The sequence below is a fragment of the Solanum pennellii genome, chromosome 8, assembly GCF_001406875.1.
Source record: "Solanum pennellii chromosome 8, SPENNV200".
In the NCBI taxonomy this organism is placed as follows: domain Eukaryota; kingdom Viridiplantae; phylum Streptophyta; class Magnoliopsida; order Solanales; family Solanaceae; genus Solanum; species Solanum pennellii.
In genome coordinates this window covers 68,739,779-68,760,122 of record NC_028644.1, presented here as the reverse complement: position 1 = coordinate 68,760,122, position 20,344 = coordinate 68,739,779, and the positions used below count along the sequence as shown (strand labels likewise).

General features: G+C 34.2%; 2 protein-coding genes and 1 non-coding gene across 7 annotated transcripts; 2 read left to right on the top strand and 1 right to left on the bottom strand.

Annotated features, from left to right (window-relative positions):
* Positions 1 to 58: 58 nt before the first annotated feature.
* LOC107027892 lies at positions 59 to 12,819 on the top strand. The gene is made up of 19 exons (XM_027919341.1): positions 59 to 214; positions 433 to 745; positions 1,322 to 1,409; positions 1,561 to 1,646; positions 2,387 to 2,465; positions 2,567 to 2,626; positions 3,015 to 3,136; positions 3,256 to 3,327; positions 3,473 to 3,571; positions 5,188 to 5,296; positions 6,564 to 6,580; positions 7,227 to 8,506; positions 8,628 to 8,746; positions 9,013 to 9,137; positions 11,039 to 11,138; positions 11,298 to 11,375; positions 11,620 to 11,703; positions 11,987 to 12,069; positions 12,344 to 12,819. The coding sequence occupies exons 2-19, from the start codon at positions 435 to 437 to the stop codon at positions 12,510 to 12,512; spliced, it is 3,081 nt and encodes a 1,026-aa protein (XP_027775142.1). The 5' UTR covers positions 59 to 214; positions 433 to 434; the 3' UTR covers positions 12,513 to 12,819.
* Positions 12,820 to 13,225: 406 nt separating this feature from the next.
* Positions 13,226 to 13,297, top strand: TRNAD-GUC. The gene has a single exon. It is a non-coding gene; the product is annotated as a tRNA-Asp (tRNA).
* Positions 13,298 to 14,714: 1,417 nt separating this feature from the next.
* LOC107028619 lies at positions 14,715 to 19,247 on the bottom strand. 5 transcript variants are annotated; one of them, XM_015229757.2, is made up of 3 exons: positions 18,954 to 19,247; positions 16,320 to 18,071; positions 14,715 to 15,531 (listed from the first exon to the last, which is right to left on the bottom strand). In XM_015229757.2, the coding sequence occupies exons 2-3, from the start codon at positions 18,042 to 18,044 to the stop codon at positions 15,199 to 15,201; spliced, it is 2,058 nt and encodes a 685-aa protein (XP_015085243.1). In that variant the 5' UTR covers positions 18,045 to 18,071; positions 18,954 to 19,247; the 3' UTR covers positions 14,715 to 15,198. The 5 variants fall into 5 exon arrangements, with proteins under 5 accessions (XP_015085243.1, XP_015085242.1, XP_015085246.1 ...); XM_015229756.2 differs by having other exon boundaries at positions 18,964 to 19,246; XM_015229760.2 differs by lacking the exon at positions 18,954 to 19,247 and adding an exon at positions 18,785 to 18,923.
* Between the last annotated feature and the right edge of the window lie 1,097 nt (positions 19,248 to 20,344).

Genomic DNA, 20,344 nt, shown 5'->3' with positions numbered 1-20,344 from the left:
ATTTATATTTATTGAATATATTATTTATAATATGTATTTGTAATTTTTGTATCGTAAAGTTTAGTTTTGAAGTTTTTAAACCTTATTATATTACTTAACAGTGTTCCTATCTACAGAAACACACAATTTCTCTTTTTCAATCCTCCAAAAGTTGCAGTTTTTAGAGAGATTTCAGCTCAAGAACTCATCTCAACGATTGGTACAACTCAAAAAGGTTATCAAGATTACTTTTTTTTTTGAGTTCTGTGTTGAATTTTTTAGCTTTGGTAGTTCTTTTTTTTTGTATGTAATTGAGTTCTGTGTTAATTTTCTGGGACTTTCTTGAATTTGGGTATATGAAAAATTCATTTTTTTCCCTGAATTCTGTGTAAACCCAAATTTGTAGGGTTTATGGTATGCTAAAACCCTTAATGCAATTCCATTTTTATGCAGATATGTCTGTTGTAAATCAACAATTTTTCAACCCCATATGGAAGCCATGTGTTTCTTCATGTCCATTGTTAGCTGCACAGTTTGTTGTGATGCCAATGAGTAATAGAGAGCTTTCTGTTGTTTCCACCATTGCTGCTGCAAAATCTACAGCTTCGATTGGTGAAGGAAATGATGATTATGTTGATATTAGTAGTGGGAAAGCAGCAGCCAAAGGGTCGGGTACTACGGCGAGAGGAAGGAGGTTGTTGAAGGTTAGGGAGGAGAAGAGGAAACGGGAATATGAACGCCTTCATAATTACCCTGCTTGGGCAAAGTATATCTCTTAACTACTTTACCTATTTGATGCTATATTGTGTGTCTATATGTATTTGTTCTGTCCCACGCAAATGGTTTACCTGTAACTAGTTGATACCCCTATGAAAAAGTGATCATATAGGAATGCTTTCGAGGTAGAATACACTTTGAATTTTGATAAATGCATTGCTTGTGAAGTATGTGTCCTTGAATGTCTTATAGATTTACCCGCTATTTGATGTTTTATGTATTCGTTGTGTTAAAATGGTATTTGATACTTTCACGATTACCATATATATCTCACACAAATTGTTTACTTGTAACTAATTAGTATCTCTAAGAAAAATAATCACATAGGAATGCTTGCGAGGCCGAATACTTTAAATTTGAGAAATGCATTGCATGTGAAGTATGTGTGCGTGTATGACATATTGATTTACCCTTAGTTAGTTGGAAGTTGGAAGCCAGACAAGCTAGAGTGCTAGAGTCCATGCAACGTTGTTGCCATTAGGATTCCAACATTGATTTGATCTTCACGTTTACTTCATCTGTGTCCTTGAGATTGACTTGTTTATGTCAAAAATGCTATTTTTAGAGTATTGGAAGATGCCTGTAAACATGATACAGAGCTTCGTGCTGTGCTTGGTGATAGCATTGGCAATCCAGAGCTTATGAGGAAAAAGGTAGGTGTAATTTTTATTTGGGATTTTGAGTTAGGTTTGACAGACAGACATTTGCAGATATTCCACATTTTCGTTGATTTCAGTTTGCTTTAGATTTCGAATTATGACTTCCAATTGAAATCTGCTTGTTTCCTTTTCTCCATTTTGATAGGTCGAAGAGAGAGTTCGAACAAAGGGCCGAAATTTTCAGAAGTCTAAAACAGGATCAGTTCTTGCATTCAAAGTCAGCTTTAGAGAGTAATTAAATTCTGACCAAACTTGATGCTTCTTCTGTTTTCTTACTCCAAATTTTCTTTTCCTATCACTATCTCCTAGATATATGAATAGCATCCAGTGGCCAAATTCCTTCAAAACATAATCAAGTGAAGTTTTTAAAGTTCCTTGGTAAAATGTGATTTTTTTTTGTCTATTTGAGCTGTAGCTGTTTGTTCTGTTTAACTAGAGTAAATAAATGAAGCAGAATTTTGGGAAGAATAACCAGTCTAGGTCGTAGTCTTCTTTTTCATCTTCAGGAGTTCACTTCTTATGTAGTCAGACTTGTGGCTGAGCTGCTAGAGCTTTTCCCGGGTTATTTTGTTTTAAAATAGAGGGTTCTTGTCAAACTTTTGTTTGTTGGATGGGCTAATACTTTCTTTAAAATCTCTATATGGCCTATCAGGGTTCAGGTGTCGAGTTTCAGCACAAACTTTAGAAGACAGTTCAGGAAGTGTCTGTCATGTTTGTTTGACTTGACAATTATTCAATACGATATCTCCAATTTGTTGTTCACATATCATATTTACTGATATTAGTAAGTTGCATGTGGTTTGCAGATCTTTATAGGTCATATTATTTTAATGCAAATGTGTTTGGTATGAAAGAAAATGTTTTCTTGTTTTTAGTTGGTGATGAAATATATTTTGCGGAAATTTTCCTTCAAATTCCTTGCTATTTTGTTAAGATGCATATCACTTACCGCATTTTATTTGAATTGACAGTTTTAATCCTCTTGATTCATACATATGGTTTGAACTCTATGGCTCACCATCTGATCGAGACGTTAACATTTTCGGTAGTGTATGTTTACTGCTTTCTTCTCTGTTCTCATATTACATAACTTCATGCTTTTTAGTATTTTGGGTTTCATAACTTGTAATATCTTGTGCTTCTATTGGCAGGTTATCCAGGCATGGTACGTCATGGGACGTTTAGGTGCATTTAACTCATCGAATTTGCAGGTGAGTTCACTGCTCAACATCGATTTTATTTAAAGTTTCTTTTTTTCCTGTTGTTAAGTGTTGTTCTTGCCATCACTCTGCTTCAGCAAATAACTAAACATTAAGTTTAGTACTTACAATCACATGCGTTTGAAAGTTTTCCTACTTTAAATCACGATGGTGTGCGGTCAGGTTGTGATTGTAGTAAGTTGTTGGTTCTATTCTTGATCATTTCATTCATTCATCCCCTTTTATTATCATACATTACGAAGAATAGGAAGTTCTTCCACGTGATCGGAAAAAGGTATCATTTCATTCATTCATCCCCTTTATTATCATACATTACGAAGAATAGGAAGTTCCTCCACGTGATCGGAAAAAGGTTCAAGTTTGTGTTAAATGAATGCAGCTGGGGGGTTCATCATTGGAATTCAATCCTCTCTATGATGCAGAAAAAGGTTTCAACGTGATGCCTTCATCATTCCATGACATAAGTAATGTTGAATTCCAGGACAACTGGTCAAGAGTTTGGTATGCATTTCTTTGCACCTTTTTTTTTCCGATTAAACATATAATGAGTCCTTGTAATTTGTAACACTACTCGTGTATGGCAAAACTTGCTTATATCAACTTGGTCATGTGCATAACAGGGTGGATCTTGGCACAGCCGATTTCTTCTCAATCGATGTTCTTCTCAATTGCTTAACGGTATTGAGCTCAGAGTAAGCACTCAATTCTATAAGTGATTTTCATCTTTTGAACCTAAAATGTCATGCTAACATCTGTTGTTCACTATACAGATTCTATAAGTGATTTTCATCTTTTGAACCTAAAATGTCATGCTAACATCTGTTGTTCACTATACAGATATATAGGCATTCAACAAGTTGTTTTTGGTGGTCAGCGGATGGGTGATTGGGAAGAGGGAATGACCAACTCTGATGACGGTTACAAATACTTTGAAATTTGACATGGACGGAGTTATCATGCACCTGAAATATTCAAGTTTTTTCAATTTGAAAAGAGATGAAGCTTTGTAGTACTATCCCTAACAATACGATAAATTTTGATCAGAAGGAGTCTAATTAGTTACTGTAATTATCATAGTAGTGAACTTGTATGGTAGGAGAAATGGTTAATGTGTAGAGCTAATGATAGGAACCTGTAATAGCTTTCTGAATAATCCTGTATTATTATTACTAGAATCCCTTGTGTCTGAATATATTGAAGTGGGATGGAACCATTTTTCATCTACTCAAGTCTAATGGCTAATGTATATGGCATAGAATCGTTGATGCAATCCAGATTGCCTCTAAGGCTATCCATTGACAAACTTCAATGCTTTCATGGAGTGTTCACAAGGATAGAGGCTGTTGGGCATGTATGAATGCTAAGTTCTTGCATAGTAACATATGCACCTTGAAGGTGCTCCCAGTTGGGCTTTTTTCTTTTTTCTAGAATCCCAAGTTTTCCAAAAAAAAAAAAAAAGAAACTAGTTTTTATAAACTTGGGAAATATTTGAAAATCTCAAACGCTAATATTTTATAAAAATTACCCATTATTTATTACGTCCTACTAATATATATATATATATCTAGAGGAATAGTTTGTTATTACATCCTTTGAAAAAGTTTGAATTCTAGTTTAAAAAATAAAATTAAAAAAAAAGTATAATATTTTTAATAGATTGTAATTATAACTAAATCAAACTAATATTTATCTATCATATATATCCATTATTTTTATTTAATAACATGCCACCTACCACTCCATCTATTAACACATCACTCTATCTATAAACTTATAGGTATTTTTAATAGTTTTTAGAACTCAGAAATGAAAATAGTATTTTTTTAAAATAGTCAACTATTTTTAGGGAAACTTGAGGGTTGAGGCCAAACACAGGATTTTAACTTGGGAAAAACTTGACCCAAGTATTATTTGATAAAAATACTTAGAGAATTCGAAATCTAACGCTAGCTAACTATTGAAATATTCCACCCATTTGAAATTGTAATTGAAACACAAGGTGAGCAAGTGGTTTTCACTATTGTAATATATCTTCATATCTCATAATATATATTAAAAAATTTTAAAAAATTAAATGGTAACCAACAAATCAATATCTAAACCAAAAATCAATAAAAAATAATATCACTATAACACTTTCTAACATAAATAATTTTTATGCTAATATGTCTAAAACATCTTTTTAAAAACAATTTTCAAATTTTAATTTTTATATACATCTTTTTAAAAACAATTTTCAAATTTTAATTTTTATATATGTAAATGGTGATATCTTCATAAGATGAAACTATGTAAATGACTAAATAAAGTTTCTTTTTTAATAAACCCTAAAAGAAAAAACATAAACCCCATGAGGTACAAAATGCACAAGAAATTTCTATGAAATTATTCCCTTTTAAAGGAAAAAAAAAAGAAAAAAAAGATGACAGTGACACTCTAGGTTCTGTCACAACTCATTGTTTTACCAATTATAGGACTATGGAAGCTGAAACATCCCAATTCTGAATTTTTTTTTTTTCTTCATTAACCCTACTAACTTGGGGCTGTCACAGGGGGGAAATTTGCACCCAATTTCTCTCTGATTTGCCCCAGGTGAAAGATGATTCACAGCATTCTTGGCACATTGTTTTCAGCTGCTACAAAACTGTCAATTTCATTCAGGTATTAGTAATTTTGTATTTGTATGTGTATTGCTCATAGTAGGGTTGCTGATTAACTGATAGAAAGTAGGGAAGAATCATTGAAGTCTTTGTTGTTAATTGTGGGTCATTAAGACAATTCAAGAATGGACAATTTCAAGTTGGTTTTAGGAAAAAGTTTTGATTTTTATGAATGTTGTTGAATTTTGACAAGTATATTTGTATTTGTTTATGCATTTCTCATAATGGGTTTGCTGATAAACTGATAGAAAGTAGGGAAGAATCATTGAGTCCTTGTTGTTAATTGTGGGTCATTAAGACAATTCAGGAATGGACAATTTCAAGTTGGTTTTAGGAAAAAGTTTTGATTTTTATGAATGTTGTTGTGTTTTGACAAGTATAGTTGTATTTCTCATAGTGGGATTTGCTGATAAACTGATAGAAAGCAAGTAAAGAATCATTGAAGACTTAGTTGTTAATTATGAATCATAAAGACATTCAAGAATGGCAATTTCAAGTTGGTTTGATGAAATAGTTTTGATTTTTATGAATGTCGTTATATTCTGACAAGTATATTTGTATTTCTTATAGTGGGGTTTCTGATAAACTGATAGAAAGCAAGTAAAGAATCATTGAAGTCTTTTTTGTATTTGTGGATCATAAAGACATTCAAGAATGGCAACTTCAAGTTGGTTTAAGGAGAAAATTTTTGATTTCTATGAATGTTGTGTTTTGAGAAGTATATTGTGTATTTATGTCTGTATTTCTCATAGTGGCAATTTTAAGTTGATTTAAGGAAAAAGTTTTTATTTTTATGAATGTTGTTGTATTTTGACAACTATATTTGTAATTTTATGTGTACTACTCCAAGTTTATTGTCGATGAACTGTGAGAAAGCAAGAGAAGTATTGAAATGGACAGTTTGAAGTTGGTTTTAGTAAAAGATTGACTTTTTAGTTTCGCTCAAGCTTGCCCAGACGCCATGGGTATAAAAAAAAAAGATAAAGATAGTGGCCTTTTAGTTCTTAGGGATGTTTTTGTACCATGAGAAGTATAGTTTTAGGACGGACAATTTCATTCAAGTATAGTTTTTAGAGGGTTTCATTTTTTTCCCCTGTAAATCTTGATTTTGAAATTTGCAATTGATGTTACTGTTTGGGTGTAATTTGTTACTTCTTGATTGGCTATGTCCATTTTGAAATTTATAATTTGACGTTATTGTCAGGTGTAATTTGTTACTACTTGATTTGTTGTGTCCAATGGAACTAGTGGCTTGGGACTAGTAAGAGGAAGGAAGCTTTGACAGGTAACGACACATCCTTTGTTTTCTGTTCTACAACTAATTTTAATAAATTTGGTTAAAAATGCTTTGTCATTTATCTACTAACTTTGTGCCGTCGTAGAAATATAGAACGGAAGGATCATAAGAGTAACTGAAATCGCTTGAAACACTTTTAAATCCTTCTCTCTATATTGTTCTCCTAACATGGTAAGTGTTATGTTTAGAAATTCTATTTAAGACGGGGAATTTTTTCTGGAAATTATGATGTTTATATACTACTAGTAGCTTTATTTATTATTTCAGAGCTTTGACGTGCATTTATTGTGACAAATTGATCATATACAAAGTATAATGCATAACATCAAGCACACTTAATAGCTAATAGGCAATTGGTATTGCAATTTCATTCAATGTGAAGGAGGATAGCTCAATATTGTGTGCAGTTTTTGATTCCAATCTTACAAACTTAAACTATAGCATCTGGTATAATTGGCTGAAGAACATCTTAGGCAGGACATGTACAGACATGCTTAAATGAACTTGCTGGATGATTTACTTGGTTTTGTTACTTTTTACACCAATTTGTTTGGTTTACTTTTAAGTTTTAATGATGTTTGTGTGCAAATAAACTAGTTCTTTTTCACATAATAATAATATAGTAATAATGCAGTTACATCCACATTGCAGTTGGCAATCTTCTAGCATTTTATATTTTGGAGAACATTTTAAATCATTGTGATAATATGGCTGGGGGAAGTCAACCACGCCAAAGTGACAAACCTTCAATCAGATACAGGTGTAATCTACTTGATGGGGCACTGTTTGAAATCACTGATTTAGACCGACAGAGTAATGCCCCTATTTCTTCTGGAAATAAGGAGAACCCTAAAAATTCTGACTCCGAATCTTCTAAGATAATGAGCACAAGTGAGCTTATATCAGCAGTTGGAAGTATATGGGATTCTGCAGCTGGCCCTGTTACACGAATCCTATCTAAAGGAAGTTCTAGATGCAATAATACCGATCACCAAGAAAACAACATATTTGGTTACTCCACTGCAGATAAAATTTCTGGTGTTTGTTTTTCACCTCCTGATCACTCAATACCAGTCAATTTGGATAGTGATACAGATTCTTCACCTCTACTGCTTGCAAATGTGGAACGACTAACAGCGAACCAGAAAGTCTCATTCTTTGGTCCTCTCTTAGGGAGTTCTTCTCTGCAGAGTCTCCTCCATGACAGATCTAGCATGCATCCAGAAACTCGGAAAGCAAAAGATTTCGTCAACTATTTACAGAATGTGTATGGTTGGATGCATGAAGCATCCTTACTGAAATTTAAGCAACAATTAAATTGTGCTAGTTTTGGATGCCCTGAAAACAGAAAATGTACCGTAGAAGACACGACAAATAGTCCTTTAAGTTGCTGCTCAGTTGTGGATACAGTAAATGCTGATTGCCAGACTGACAGGGAAGAGCCAAATGGTTCATTGTTAAGTCAGATGGAAAAGCATGATGAGATCGACAGGGTGTCAACAGGCACTTCATCTATAAGGCACTATAATGAAGTTTTTCATAACAAAAAGTCAAACACACTAGAGATTTCACATTCCGAAAGTAACTCAGTCTTCCATGAGTACTCGGTCACTCCAAGTTGTTCTGCTAGTGTAGATGACAAAATTAATGCTAAGGATCACATATATGATTCTGCCATTAATGGAAAAGTAGAACTGGAGGAAGAGCTCAGTTCTGAAGTACAGAGATCTGTGGCAAAGGAAAAGCCTCTGTATGCACTTGCAAAACAAGAGCATGCTTTTGCAGGAGCAATGGCTGGAATTTTTGTCAGCCTTTGTCTTCATCCAGTTGACACAATTAAGACTGTTATTCAGTCATGTCCCAATGATCAGAAGCCACTTTATTATATCGGCAGATCATTTATTTCTGAAAGAGGTCTATTTATTTGAAGCTGCACATCACTTTTCAATATGACAATTCCTTACATGCAATGAGATGCTTCTCTTTCTTAGAGCCTATGTTTAAACCTTTGAAATTGTTGGTCAACTTATCTCAGGAGTAACAGCACTTTATCGGGGAATTTCGACCAATCTTGCTTCGTCTGCACCAATATCTGCACTTTACACCTTTACATACGAATCAGTTAAAGGGGCCTTACTACCTCTTTTTCCTAAGGTGAATCTTTTGTGTTCTTCTTTTTCCCCCTTTTATGTTAAACTTCTCCTCAGAATTTCTGTTCGCACTACCCAAGCAAGCCGAGAATGGAATTGGGAAAAAAAAAAAAGAGTGTTAGGCTTGCGAAGTTGTTATAATTTCTTTTAAGTACTAAAGGAGAAGCTGGTCTATCTCCGTCGGTAACCATAGATATATTTTCCGTTAGTATGATTCTTTTTACAAAGGAAATTAGTGTATTCCTGATATTACACATTTCTATTACACAGGAATGCCACTCTTTTGCACACTGCTTGGCTGGGGGTTCTGCAAGCATTGCCACTTCATTCATTTTCACTCCGAGTGAGCGCATAAAACAACAGATGCAAGTGGGCTCCCACTATAAGAACTGCTGGTAAAGTTATGTTCCTGAAATACATTAGTCATCCCATATCTGATTCCACCTGCTTTTGGATCTGTCTAATTCTGTTTTTCACAGTTTAATGATTTGAGAATGCTCCTAGCCTTTGAGTGCTTCCTGTCTGTGTTTAAGTATGCATCTGTTGCCTAAGTATCCTGCAACTCATGTTCTTTTTCAATATATATATATATATATATATTGTACTCATATGTTCCTCAAGGTCTATCCTGGATAGAATTGAAGAAAATCCTCAATATGATCTTTGTTGCTACAACATGTTTAAGTTTCAGTTGGTCCTCAGTATTATGAAGTCCGTCTCACAAAATTTAGATAACTCACAGGAAAAGGTAAACTGAGGAATACTTGATTAACCTCAATAGGGTTATTGATGTCTTGTGTTAATGCTTCTTTGTTATGTGACGAGCGCAAATTACACATTATTTTCAAGCGCTTCATTAGTCAAATATAGTATAGAATAATTAGTCTCCACATGGATTGGTACATTAATGCCTCAAACGAACTTTGCTAAGTTTTTATATGGAAAATATTAACTGTAAATTGATGTGGTATTACACCATGACTATCAAATATACTTTTAACTAGTGTTGATTTAAATGGACTTGGGAATTATGAAATAACAATTGATAGGAGAATTAAAGGATAATGACTAGACAGGTGCAAAAGAAATAAGCAGGATCAACTTGTTTTCAAGGTTCTTATCTGAGTTTTCTTTGCTTTTGGCAAATTCAATGACTGACTAGCATGTCCACTATATTAGGACACGTCTTTCGAATGAATTTGATATCTTCAAACTCAACTAAGTAAATGCAGAAGAACAATTGCAAGAATAAGCCAATGGAATTGTAAAAGAAAAACTTCCCATGAATATTTTCCTATATTAATTTGAAGAACGATTCAAGAAGCTCTTTCAATTACTGAAAAAATTGCTATACTAAATCATAATCTAGTAGCATAGATTTTCAGTATTAAGCTTCTCTTTTAATTAAACTAAATAAGAATAACTGTGCTTATCGTTCATACTCCATTAACAAAATCTAACAATTTAAGCAAGTCGGATCCATGAATTACACCTAACACACCATGTCACAAACCCTACGAGGAACTACTCCATAAAATTAGACAACCTAGTCAAAGAAGAAATAAAATTAGAGTTCATTACAACGAACTATCGATCCAAACTGCTGTATTGAATTGAAATGATGATGAAAGTATTGAAATCCGTTGTCTTCAACTCTTAACGCTTACTCTGACTTCCCAACATCCAGACCCCTATTGCTTGCGTTTTTGGAGTATTTATACCATGTACAAAAGATCCCGACCAAAATACCCTTCAAAAGACAACTTGAAAAAAAATCTGGCAACAAAATGCCTGATGCAACATGTTGACCCAGGCCAATTTTCCAGGCCTCTGGATTTCTCGGCGGGAGCAGCACACAAGGCAGGCACGGCGCACCAAGCCATTTTCCAGTGTCGGCATCTACTTCATTCTTTCGCATGCATCTCGGTCCTTGAACCTTGACCTTGATCCCGTTTGAAATTCTCTTGGACCTCTACTTAGACTTCAAAGTACCAAGACTTCTATCTAAGCTCCAAAATTGCTCAAAAATCTTAGAAACAAGTCCTACAACCAAAACACATGTAATAAGCACAAAGCATTAAACATTATAAATCAAACACTATTAAAATGTAGTTAAATAAGACGAAATGTATCTAGGAACTTATGTTTCTTGCATACCATCATTATGTGGTCTGCTTTAACCCAGTAATTCTGTTATAGTCATTTGCTACTTCAAATCAGTACTCTAAGGAGAGGAGGACTATTATTACCTACTGACAAGTGACAACATATTGCTTTCTCATTTTTGCATCCTCAGGAGTGCCTTAATTGTGATTACAAGAAGTGGTGGTTTGCCTTCTCTGTATGCTGGATGGAAAGCTGTACTCTGGAGGAATATTCCACACTCAATCATTAAGGTAAGTTTTGACTTTAGCAATCTGTCCCTGTGACCTTTTGTAGAGAATCGGGGAGCAGGAAGTTGATTGCTTTATATTCTCATTCATCCAAGTTTGACATCATCATTCTTTTTAGCCTTCTATTGCTCTTTTATTTTACATTACCATTTTGACTGGCAGTTCTATACATATGAAAGATTGAAGGAGTTGAGGTTATCATCAGTTCAACTACGCAACCAAAATGACACACTAATGACGGTTAGTTTTCTTACTAATGAGTAGTCCTATGTCTACTCTTCATCTTTGCCATTATCGGGCTCATGATATATAACTTGCTGGCACTTACATTCTCACATTTACTATTGGCTTTAAGGAATGATGGTCAAGGTTATTGTTAGTTAGTTAAGTTTGTAGTTGATTTCAATGGAGCCTTAGTGTTCTTGGTTTCATTGTCTATTGCAAAACAATAAGGTTTTCCTCTGTTGTTTTCTCCTCCTTCCAGCTTGCCTGTGGAGGATTCGCTGGCTCTACTGCTGCACTATTCACAACTCCCTTTGATGTTGTCAAAACAAGATTACAGACACAGGTAATTCATCAAATGTGTTTCCTTCTTGTTCACTCTAGTTATGATAGATGTCAGAATGTCTATAGTTTCCTTGAAACTGGGATTAAGTTAAATCCTTCTGAAAGTGTTCTGTTGCTGTGCTTCACATCCCTTTTTCCTATTTAATTGATTGTTATTTATGAAATTGATTCAAGACTGTTATGAGTGCCTTTGGAAAGCTTCAGCTACTGTACTTAACATCTTACCCCTTACACTATTTGCGCGTCTGATTTGTAAAGTTCCTAAATAAGTCTTGGTCGTGCAGATTCCTGGATCTATGACTCAGTTTGGTGTATTCGGCACACTTCAAGAAATTGCAAAACGTGAAGGTTTGAAGGGTCTCTACAGGTAATGGTTGGATAGTATGTTGAAGTAACTTAATTGAATAATACCTTCGGGTAATACGCACACTTATCCCATCCCATAATATATTTTTAATGATGACACATACTCTAACAAATCAGTCTGTTGGACGCGGTATCCTACCAAACTGACTGTATTGGTAACTTAATTGTCTGCGCTGTCACCAAGTCATGCTGAATGAATACCAGCAGCGTTTTAAAGCATGCTACGCTAACCATTTTATTTGTTCTGGTTATAATGAACCTTGATTTCATGGCAGGGGCTTGAGTCCTAGATTGATCATGTATATGACCCAGGGAGCACTTTTCTTTGCATCTTATGAATCTTTCAAGAAGATATTTTCTTTAGATATCCCGCAGACTAAAACCGAAACGGTTCCATATGAACATAAGGAAGATGATCATGTAACGTTGCCTTCACGAAGCTAACAAAGGAAACATCAGTTCAAGGTAGTGCATCTTTGCAGCAATGTTACAAGTGAGCAAGTATGATTTTCAAGATTAACATGGATATCACCAAACAGATGATGAAGGAAACTGGAGTGCTAATAGAAACATTGTAGGTTGATTATCCATTGAGTTTTGAACCGTTTGTCAGCTAGCCCTACTTCTGTAGTATGATGGTAAAACTCTTACTTATTTGGAATTGAGGTATAGTTGATTGATTTCGCTGAGTCTGCAACAATGTAAATATTTTTTGTGTAGCCTTAGCTTTATAACATTATTATTATTTAAAGAATTGTGTATTTTCCTTTCTTTGTTGGTTACCATAAACATTGATGACAAGTGCAAACTAACAAATACTTTTCCAATAAAGATAATAGAAACAGCAACAACACAGGTGGAGTTTTGGGGAAAAAACAGTGTACGTAGTCTTACCCCTACTTGGAAGCAAAGAGACTGTGTTTTCGATATATCTTTAGCTCCAACAAAGAAAATAGAAGCCTATGGTATTACAAGTGGCTCAAGTAAACCAATGTCTTACCTAACAACAAAAGTGAAGTGTAAATTGAAACCATTTTCTATTAAATTATGGACAAATATTTTACAAACATTCAAATGAAGTGTATTTGGAATTGATCAAAAAATAAGTTGTTTTTTTGATAAATATATATATGTAAATGACAACTTCCTTCAACAAAGTCGTTGTAGTATAGTGGTAAGTATTCCCGCCTGTCACGCGGGTGACCCGGGTTCGATCCCCGGCAACGGCGTGTGATTTTTAATTTTTCCTCATTTAAAATTTTTAAACGAGTAAGTCATCCAAAAGTTTATCGAAAACAACTTCTTTACCTCACAAGTTAGTATGAATAAAATCTGTGTACACTCTCGGAGACAAATGTGTAATTTTTAATTTTTCCTCATTTAAAATTTTTAAACGAGTAAGTCATCCAAAAGTTTATCGAAAACAACTTCTTTACCTCACAAGTTAGTATGAATAAAATCTGTGTACACTCTCGGAGACAAATGTGTGATTTTTAATTTTTCCTCATTTAAAATTTTTAAACGAGTAAGTCATCCAAAAGTTTATCGAAAACAACTTCTTTACCTCACAAGTTAGTATGAATAAAATCTGTGTACACTCTCGGAGACAAATGTGTAATTTTTAATTTTTCCTCATTTAAAATTTTTAAACGAGTAAGTCATCCAAAAGTTTATCGAAAACAACTTCTTTACCTCACAAGTTAGTATGAATAAAATCTGTGTACACTCTCGGAGACAAATGTGTGATTTTTAATTTTTCCTCATTTAAAATTTTTAAACGAGTAAGTCATCCAAAAGTTTATCGAAAACAACTTCTTTACCTCACAAGTTAGTATGAATAAAATCTGTGTACACTCTCGGAGACAAATGTGTAATTTTTAATTTTTCCTCATTTAAAATTTTTAAACGAGTAAGTCATCCAAAAGTTTATCGAAAACAACTTCTTTACCTCACAAGTTAGTATGAATAAAATCTGTGTACACTCTCGGAGACAAATGCTCTACCTTACAAAGTATAAAAAATTTAAACGAGTAAGTCATCCAAAAGTTTATCGAAAACAACTTCTTTACCTCACAAGTTAATATGAATAAAATCTGTGTACACTCTCGGAGACAAATGCTCTACCTCACAAATTAGTAGGATAAACCATTCGAAGATTTATCAGAAACAATTTTTTACCTGACAAAGTTATTAGAAATAAAATCTATGTACACTCTGATCGTATCACAAAATTAGTATCTCCAGAAAAACAATAAGTTACTGTAAGGATTATGTTTTCCTTCCCAACAACAAAGAGACAAAGAAAGTCCTTTTTCAAGAAAATCAATTATTTTGTTTCATACTGGCCATCATGAACATTTCATGAAAAGCTAAACATTTTTTATGAAAACAGAAAAAACATGCAACTGCCTAAAGATCAAACCGATATGTTTTACTCGAGTCGAGGATCTATCTTTCAAGGTAAGGTTGCGTATACACAATCTTCCTTCACTCGTTGAATACAACAGGGTAGGCTAAGGTTACGTGCACGCAACTCTCCTTAACCCGACTCATTGCATACACTGGATATGTTGTGGTTGTTGTTTGAAGTCCAAACAAAGACTGCAAATTGTGATTTACATCAAACTATTCTCACAGATGCTGCAATTGCATTTGAATGGCTCAAGAGCTATTTATTTCCCACAATAATTTACTTACATTAAAAAAAAATCTACTAACTCATACTACAAGGAGTGTTCAAAATTTCACTTATGATATTCTTTCCTTGAGCACCTTGTGGCCATCATAAATAAATTACAAGTAGGCTAATTTTTATATTTGAAATTTTTCTATAGTTGAAAAAATTGAATTGAGATTCCTATGCCCTCCCCTATCAACTAACAATATAAACAGTATGGTGTTGTGGCATCTCTAAGATTTTGACCCTATTCCAGAAGAAAGATAACAAAACATGATCATCCAGCTGAAAATCAGATTTTCACGAGCTCGTGGATACTGCCTCGTGTGCACCATTCATCATATTGGTTCCTCTCATGCACATAGAAGTTGCATCCAGATGATCTCGAGTTCACAAAGCAACCAGTGTTTGTATGGAACTCGATATATGCCTAGCTGAGTGAGTCGTTCAAGACTATACTCGACCAATTGGAGAGAATGGTGGATTGAGCACGAAAGATGGGAATACTTGTTCCACTTTCTTGTGTACTTTCTGTTTCTTTTCCTCTCTAGCTGCATTGATCAAGCCTTTAATGTCATCCTCCTGAACAAAAAACCGCAACGTGTTGGATTGCAAAGATTCTACGTTGTTCTCTTGTCCCACAGCAATTGAGGTTTCCATAGAATGCAAAATCGAGACACAAATAGAGAATGCTTGTAATGCAGATAACTGAGCATGGAAATCAACTGAATATTGTCCATCCTCCTTCAGCGTCATGGTCAACGCTGGAGCTTTATCTTTTCTTCCCTGCATACAGTTTATTTAAAACAATGAGTAAGGAAAAATCACTTCCGGGATAACGCTTATTAGTATTCAGTACTAATCGAGCAGATACTGTTTCCTATCATCTCTCCCTTCCAGGAGTAAGATAGATTATCCTTATGTGTGGTATTCTCATAGTTCAACAAATCATTTGGCTTATATAGCTTGAGAACAATGATTTGGTTTCTTAAAACATGTTTACGAGTTGAACGTCGTCTCAATTCTAGATAAAGAACAAGAGATATACTCCCTCCGTTCCAATTTGCTCGTCTCACTTTCCTTTTTAGTATGTTTCTAAAGAAAGCATCGTTCACTTTTTAGCAACTCACTAATTCCAGCTTTCCACATGACATGTTTAAAACTACAAGATTAAAGGACATTTGTACATTCTACATATCTCAAGTTAGGACAATGAGTATCAAAAGTTCTTTTTACTTTCTTAAATTCCGTGTCTCAAAACCAGACAATCATATTGAAATGGAGGTAGTATCATATATGAATCTATTAACATGAGAAATTGATGATGAACTAGACTTCAACACTAGTGAATGATGAAATAGTTGTGATAAGTTATCATTGTCACTAAATATGAGAAACCTGAGCTCTAACTATTATATGCAATTACTTCCCACTGCATGGAACATAACCTTTTCACAAGAAAAGCTCAAGTAGCACCACTAATTATGTCTACCAAGATTGCCAAAGGTCTAAAAGATTTTTTTTAATGCAAATGCTTATGAGAAGACGTATGTTTAGGTCAGTCAGAATATTACCTGAATGAAGAGTTCCAATGGCTGCTGCCTCTCGACCAGAGGACGATTGTCATCAATACGAATATTTGGATTGCCAAATATGTGAAGCGGGCATGCCATGTCCCAGCCGCCACAGTCACAACCTCCACCCATCCTCCATCTATCCAACAAGGGGGAAGGACCAGGACTTTCAGTTGTTGGAAGACCATGGTGTCCAGAAGGGATCACAACATTCACCTTGGCAGGGCTTACGTTATCAGAATGTCCAATTCTTTGCTCAACCACAGAAAGATCCAGTAAGTTTGGAAGTGGCTGATCAGCCTTTGCATCCCCACTTCTGAATTTTAAACTCTCTCTCTTTTCAAATGGTACCTCTATAGCAATAGCTGCAATTTCAACCTCTACGGCTTCACAATTAGCTCCAGATGACTTCTCATCTGAGGCCTTAGGTGCAATAGTGACATCAGGGGAAGAACAACAACTTTCTTGAAAAGAAACTCTTTTTCTTGAGTGGGGAGTATCATACAAGACAAACTCTGTCACCATTGAGTTGTCGCAATCTCCAGCGTTTTTAATATCTGTACATAAATAACAGGAAACTTGCATCCGCCCAACCAACAACGGTTCTCTAACGCTATCTTTTGATCCCCATCCACCACTAGCATTGCTCTTCCTTTTGTGGTGAATAGAATGAAATGTGTACACCCAATTTAAGGTATCCTCAACTTTCCATGACTTCGCGACAAAACTATCTTCAGGTGACTTTACTGAGAACTCAAAAAAGGGCAATCCACTTCTCTTATCCGACCTGAGCAAGCCATGTAAGTGAGCTGGTAAACTCTGCATATTTGAGTTACATTCCACTGGCTCTGGTATGCTTGAGAAATCATGCAATAGAGATTTATGAACTGTTCTGCCTCTACTGACGTTAACAGGCTCACTCTTAGTATCCGTGCCAGGTTCGAAAGTATAACTCAATGGACTTTTTAGAGACTTTGATTTACCAAATGGATCAAACATCTTTCTTATAGGGCTGAAACGGGATTTCTGGCTGCTAGCCCTGGAGCTATCACTTTCTGACCAAGCAGGTGAATGTGGTAATGCTAACTTTGCAGACAGTGATTTGGATAAAGACACAGATGGATCCCTATCCGTTAGTCTGTTAACTTCACATAGATGGTCAGCAATGGATTGAGACATGATTTTTGAATCTTGAGCTGACTGTCTTGGTGGAATTTGAGTCCTTCTATTTTCTCTATGATCAGAATTTAAAGAACTTCCTAGAGAGCTATCTGATGGTACATCGCTCTCGGGAATAAGCCTGAACGAGGATCTATGTTTGTCTATTAGTGAATTATCCTCATCTGAACCACACAAAACATCAACAATCCCAAATGAGAATGCATTGGCATTACCCCTAGAGAACTCAATTTTTCTTCTTTCCTCAACAGCATCAGTTTTCTTAATGCCTCTAACATCTCTAGAACTTTGATAGACAGAGCCCCGCTTTAGGATATCGTTTCCTCCCAAATGTGATTTCCTTGATGGAGCATCTTTACAAGACACACTACGATACCGATGAAAGCTTATCTCAGTGAAGTCCCCATCTACAGACAATATTTCTTTGCTGCATTTGGAATTTTCTTTGCTTTTTCTCCTTTCACCTTTTAGACGGTGCCGCGGAGATGGAAGAACAGTTGTAGGACTTCCATCTACTACACAATACTTGTCGAAATCCAACTCCATAACTAGTCATATCAATTGATCTGCAACCTATCAAGGACAACATGGCAGGTCATTCACAGTAAAATCCAAAAACTACTGAGCACAATGCATTGCAATTCAAAACAAACATCAGAGAAATGCAATTAATCACATAGGAGTTTACAATTTATAGGACTAAAATCTTATTCGGAAACAGCCTCTCTACCCCCACAAAGATCACCCTCCACATACCCAGACCCCACTTATAAGATTACATTGAGTATGCTGTTGTAGGACTTAAATCTTACAGGGCAACATTTTTATGAACTAAACCAATTGAAAATATACCTAAAGATTGGATTTTTAGACTCCAAGACCCCCAAACATGCCTTCAACATAACAAAAGTTCAGGAATACAGCAAACAAACTAGATCTAAGAGAAAGACTCTAGGCCAAGAAACCTCAATGATTCCATATGTTTCACTTACAACACTGAAAGTTATGCAACAAAAAGAAAAACACAAAGGGCATACCCATGTCTTCAAATTGAAAACAAGAAGGCTGAGCAAAGCTAAAGAGCCTAACAAATGCACAAATCCCAAGGGACCCTAATGACAAAATCCATTCTTTAGAACAAAAAACCCTCAAAGGTTCAAACTTTAATCCAATTAACCAAAACAAATGTAACAAAACAAAGAAATCCCACAAACCCCACTTATACTATGAATCCCCTAATGAATGTAGAATTCATTCTAAAACAAATCTTAAAAACAGTCCATTACCATACCATACCATACCCCACTTGATTTCAGTGAAGTGAAGCAAAAGAAAAACCCAACAAACTCCTAGCAGAAGCAATCATTTCTTATTAATCTCTTAACCTCAAAGACTCAATCAACAAAAGCACATTTCACATTTATATATTCTCCAAAAGGGTAAAAGAGAAGATACCAAAACCAACCTCACATTGCTTAAAGAGCATTCAGTTTCTGACTCAAAAATTGGTACTCAAAACTTTCTCTAATAATCAAGAAAAGCACATGGGTAAAATAATAACAACAATTAGCACCAACCCACCAAAAGTTACACCATATAATGAGTTAATGACAAAAAAAAAAAGAGCCTGCTTTGTAGGGATAGAGACTGAGAGAAGAAAAGGGGTAGTGGGGTATAACAAATGTAGAGTGAAACTCTCTCACACACACATTAGAGAAGAAGAGAGACAAAAGAGCTGCCAAGCTGCTCTATATGTCCACTAAAAAAGCAATCTTTGACTCACATTATCATATTGCTTTCATGCTTTGTTTCATATGTGTTACTTGGTGTCACTCTAGCTTATTTCACGCTTATTAAAAAAAATTAATTATTTTTATTTGTTAAATTTTTCTGAAAATTATATTTATTTTTACTTATTTATTATAACAAAAATAAATATTCACTTTTACTTATTCAATTTAAAACTCAAGAAAAAGTCTCATATATTTTCCATAGAATTAAATGATGGTAAAATTGTTACTCTAATTATTATTCCTTAACGAATATGACCGAGTCAATACTGAATAAGTAAAACTAAATGAAATCGTACTTGCTTTTATCTTGATTTTTTTAAATAATATATTTTGGAGTAAAATTTATTCTCTCTTTTTTATATTAATTGATTATTTTCTTTTTTATCAATAGATTAAAAAATCATAAATAAAATAATTTTTCTAGTTCATTTCTTTAAAAGAATCTTAAAAATACACTTTCAAAAAAAGAATTAATTAAAAGAATAAATTATAAAATAAATTGGTTAATATTTTTTAATTTAATAAATAGAATAAATATTTTTAAGTTTCATTGCCTCTAGTGTGGATTTTTTCTTTGTAATGTGTGGCCTTTCTTTCTTGCCATCTTTCACTTTTTTCAATGTATACTTTTTAGGCCACTGTTTAAGGCACATTTGAAGATGGAAAATTTCCAATTTTAACCTTGAAAATAGGATTAATCAAACTTAATTTAGGGGTAATTTTGGTAAATCAAGAAAGGGGACAGACCAATTATTAATTGGAGGAATCACTGCACAAGGATTAATAACAATTTATGCTATTTTATTGGGAATAGTATATATTGTTTTCTATTTGGCTTTTTCTTGGCTAATTAAATATAGTTTTTCTATTTTTTTCAAATTTAATATGGGACAGGATTCTTATGATCAAGGTGATTCCCAATTTAAAATAATATTTTTTTTAATTAATGGTGAATTGAATGTAATAGATTTCAGATCCCTTCAAAAAGGAAATTACATTAAGACCCTTTGATTCTTGCAAAGATATATTTGATAAGTTTACCCCTCAATAATA

What these genes read in the sequence shown, in the direction of transcription:
- LOC107027892 (XM_027919341.1), top strand. Translation starts at nt 435, where the DNA reads ATGTCTGTTGTAAATCAACAATTTTTCAACCCCATATGGAAGCCATGT. An exon ending in CAGAGCTTATGAGGAAAAAG is followed by an intron (nt 1,410 to 1,560) that starts GTAGGTGTAATT and finishes CCATTTTGATAG; the next exon opens with GTCGAAGAGAGAGTTCGAAC. An exon ending in TTAACGGTATTGAGCTCAGA is followed by an intron (nt 3,328 to 3,472) that starts GTAAGCACTCAA and finishes TTCACTATACAG; the next exon opens with ATATATAGGCATTCAACAAG.
- LOC107028619 (XM_015229757.2), bottom strand. Translation starts at nt 18,044, where the DNA reads ATGGAGTTGGATTTCGACAAGTATTGTGTAGTAGATGGAAGTCCTACA. An exon ending in CATTGGAACTCTTCATTCAG is followed by an intron (nt 15,532 to 16,319) that starts GTAATATTCTGA and finishes AACTGTATGCAG; the next exon opens with GGAAGAAAAGATAAAGCTCC.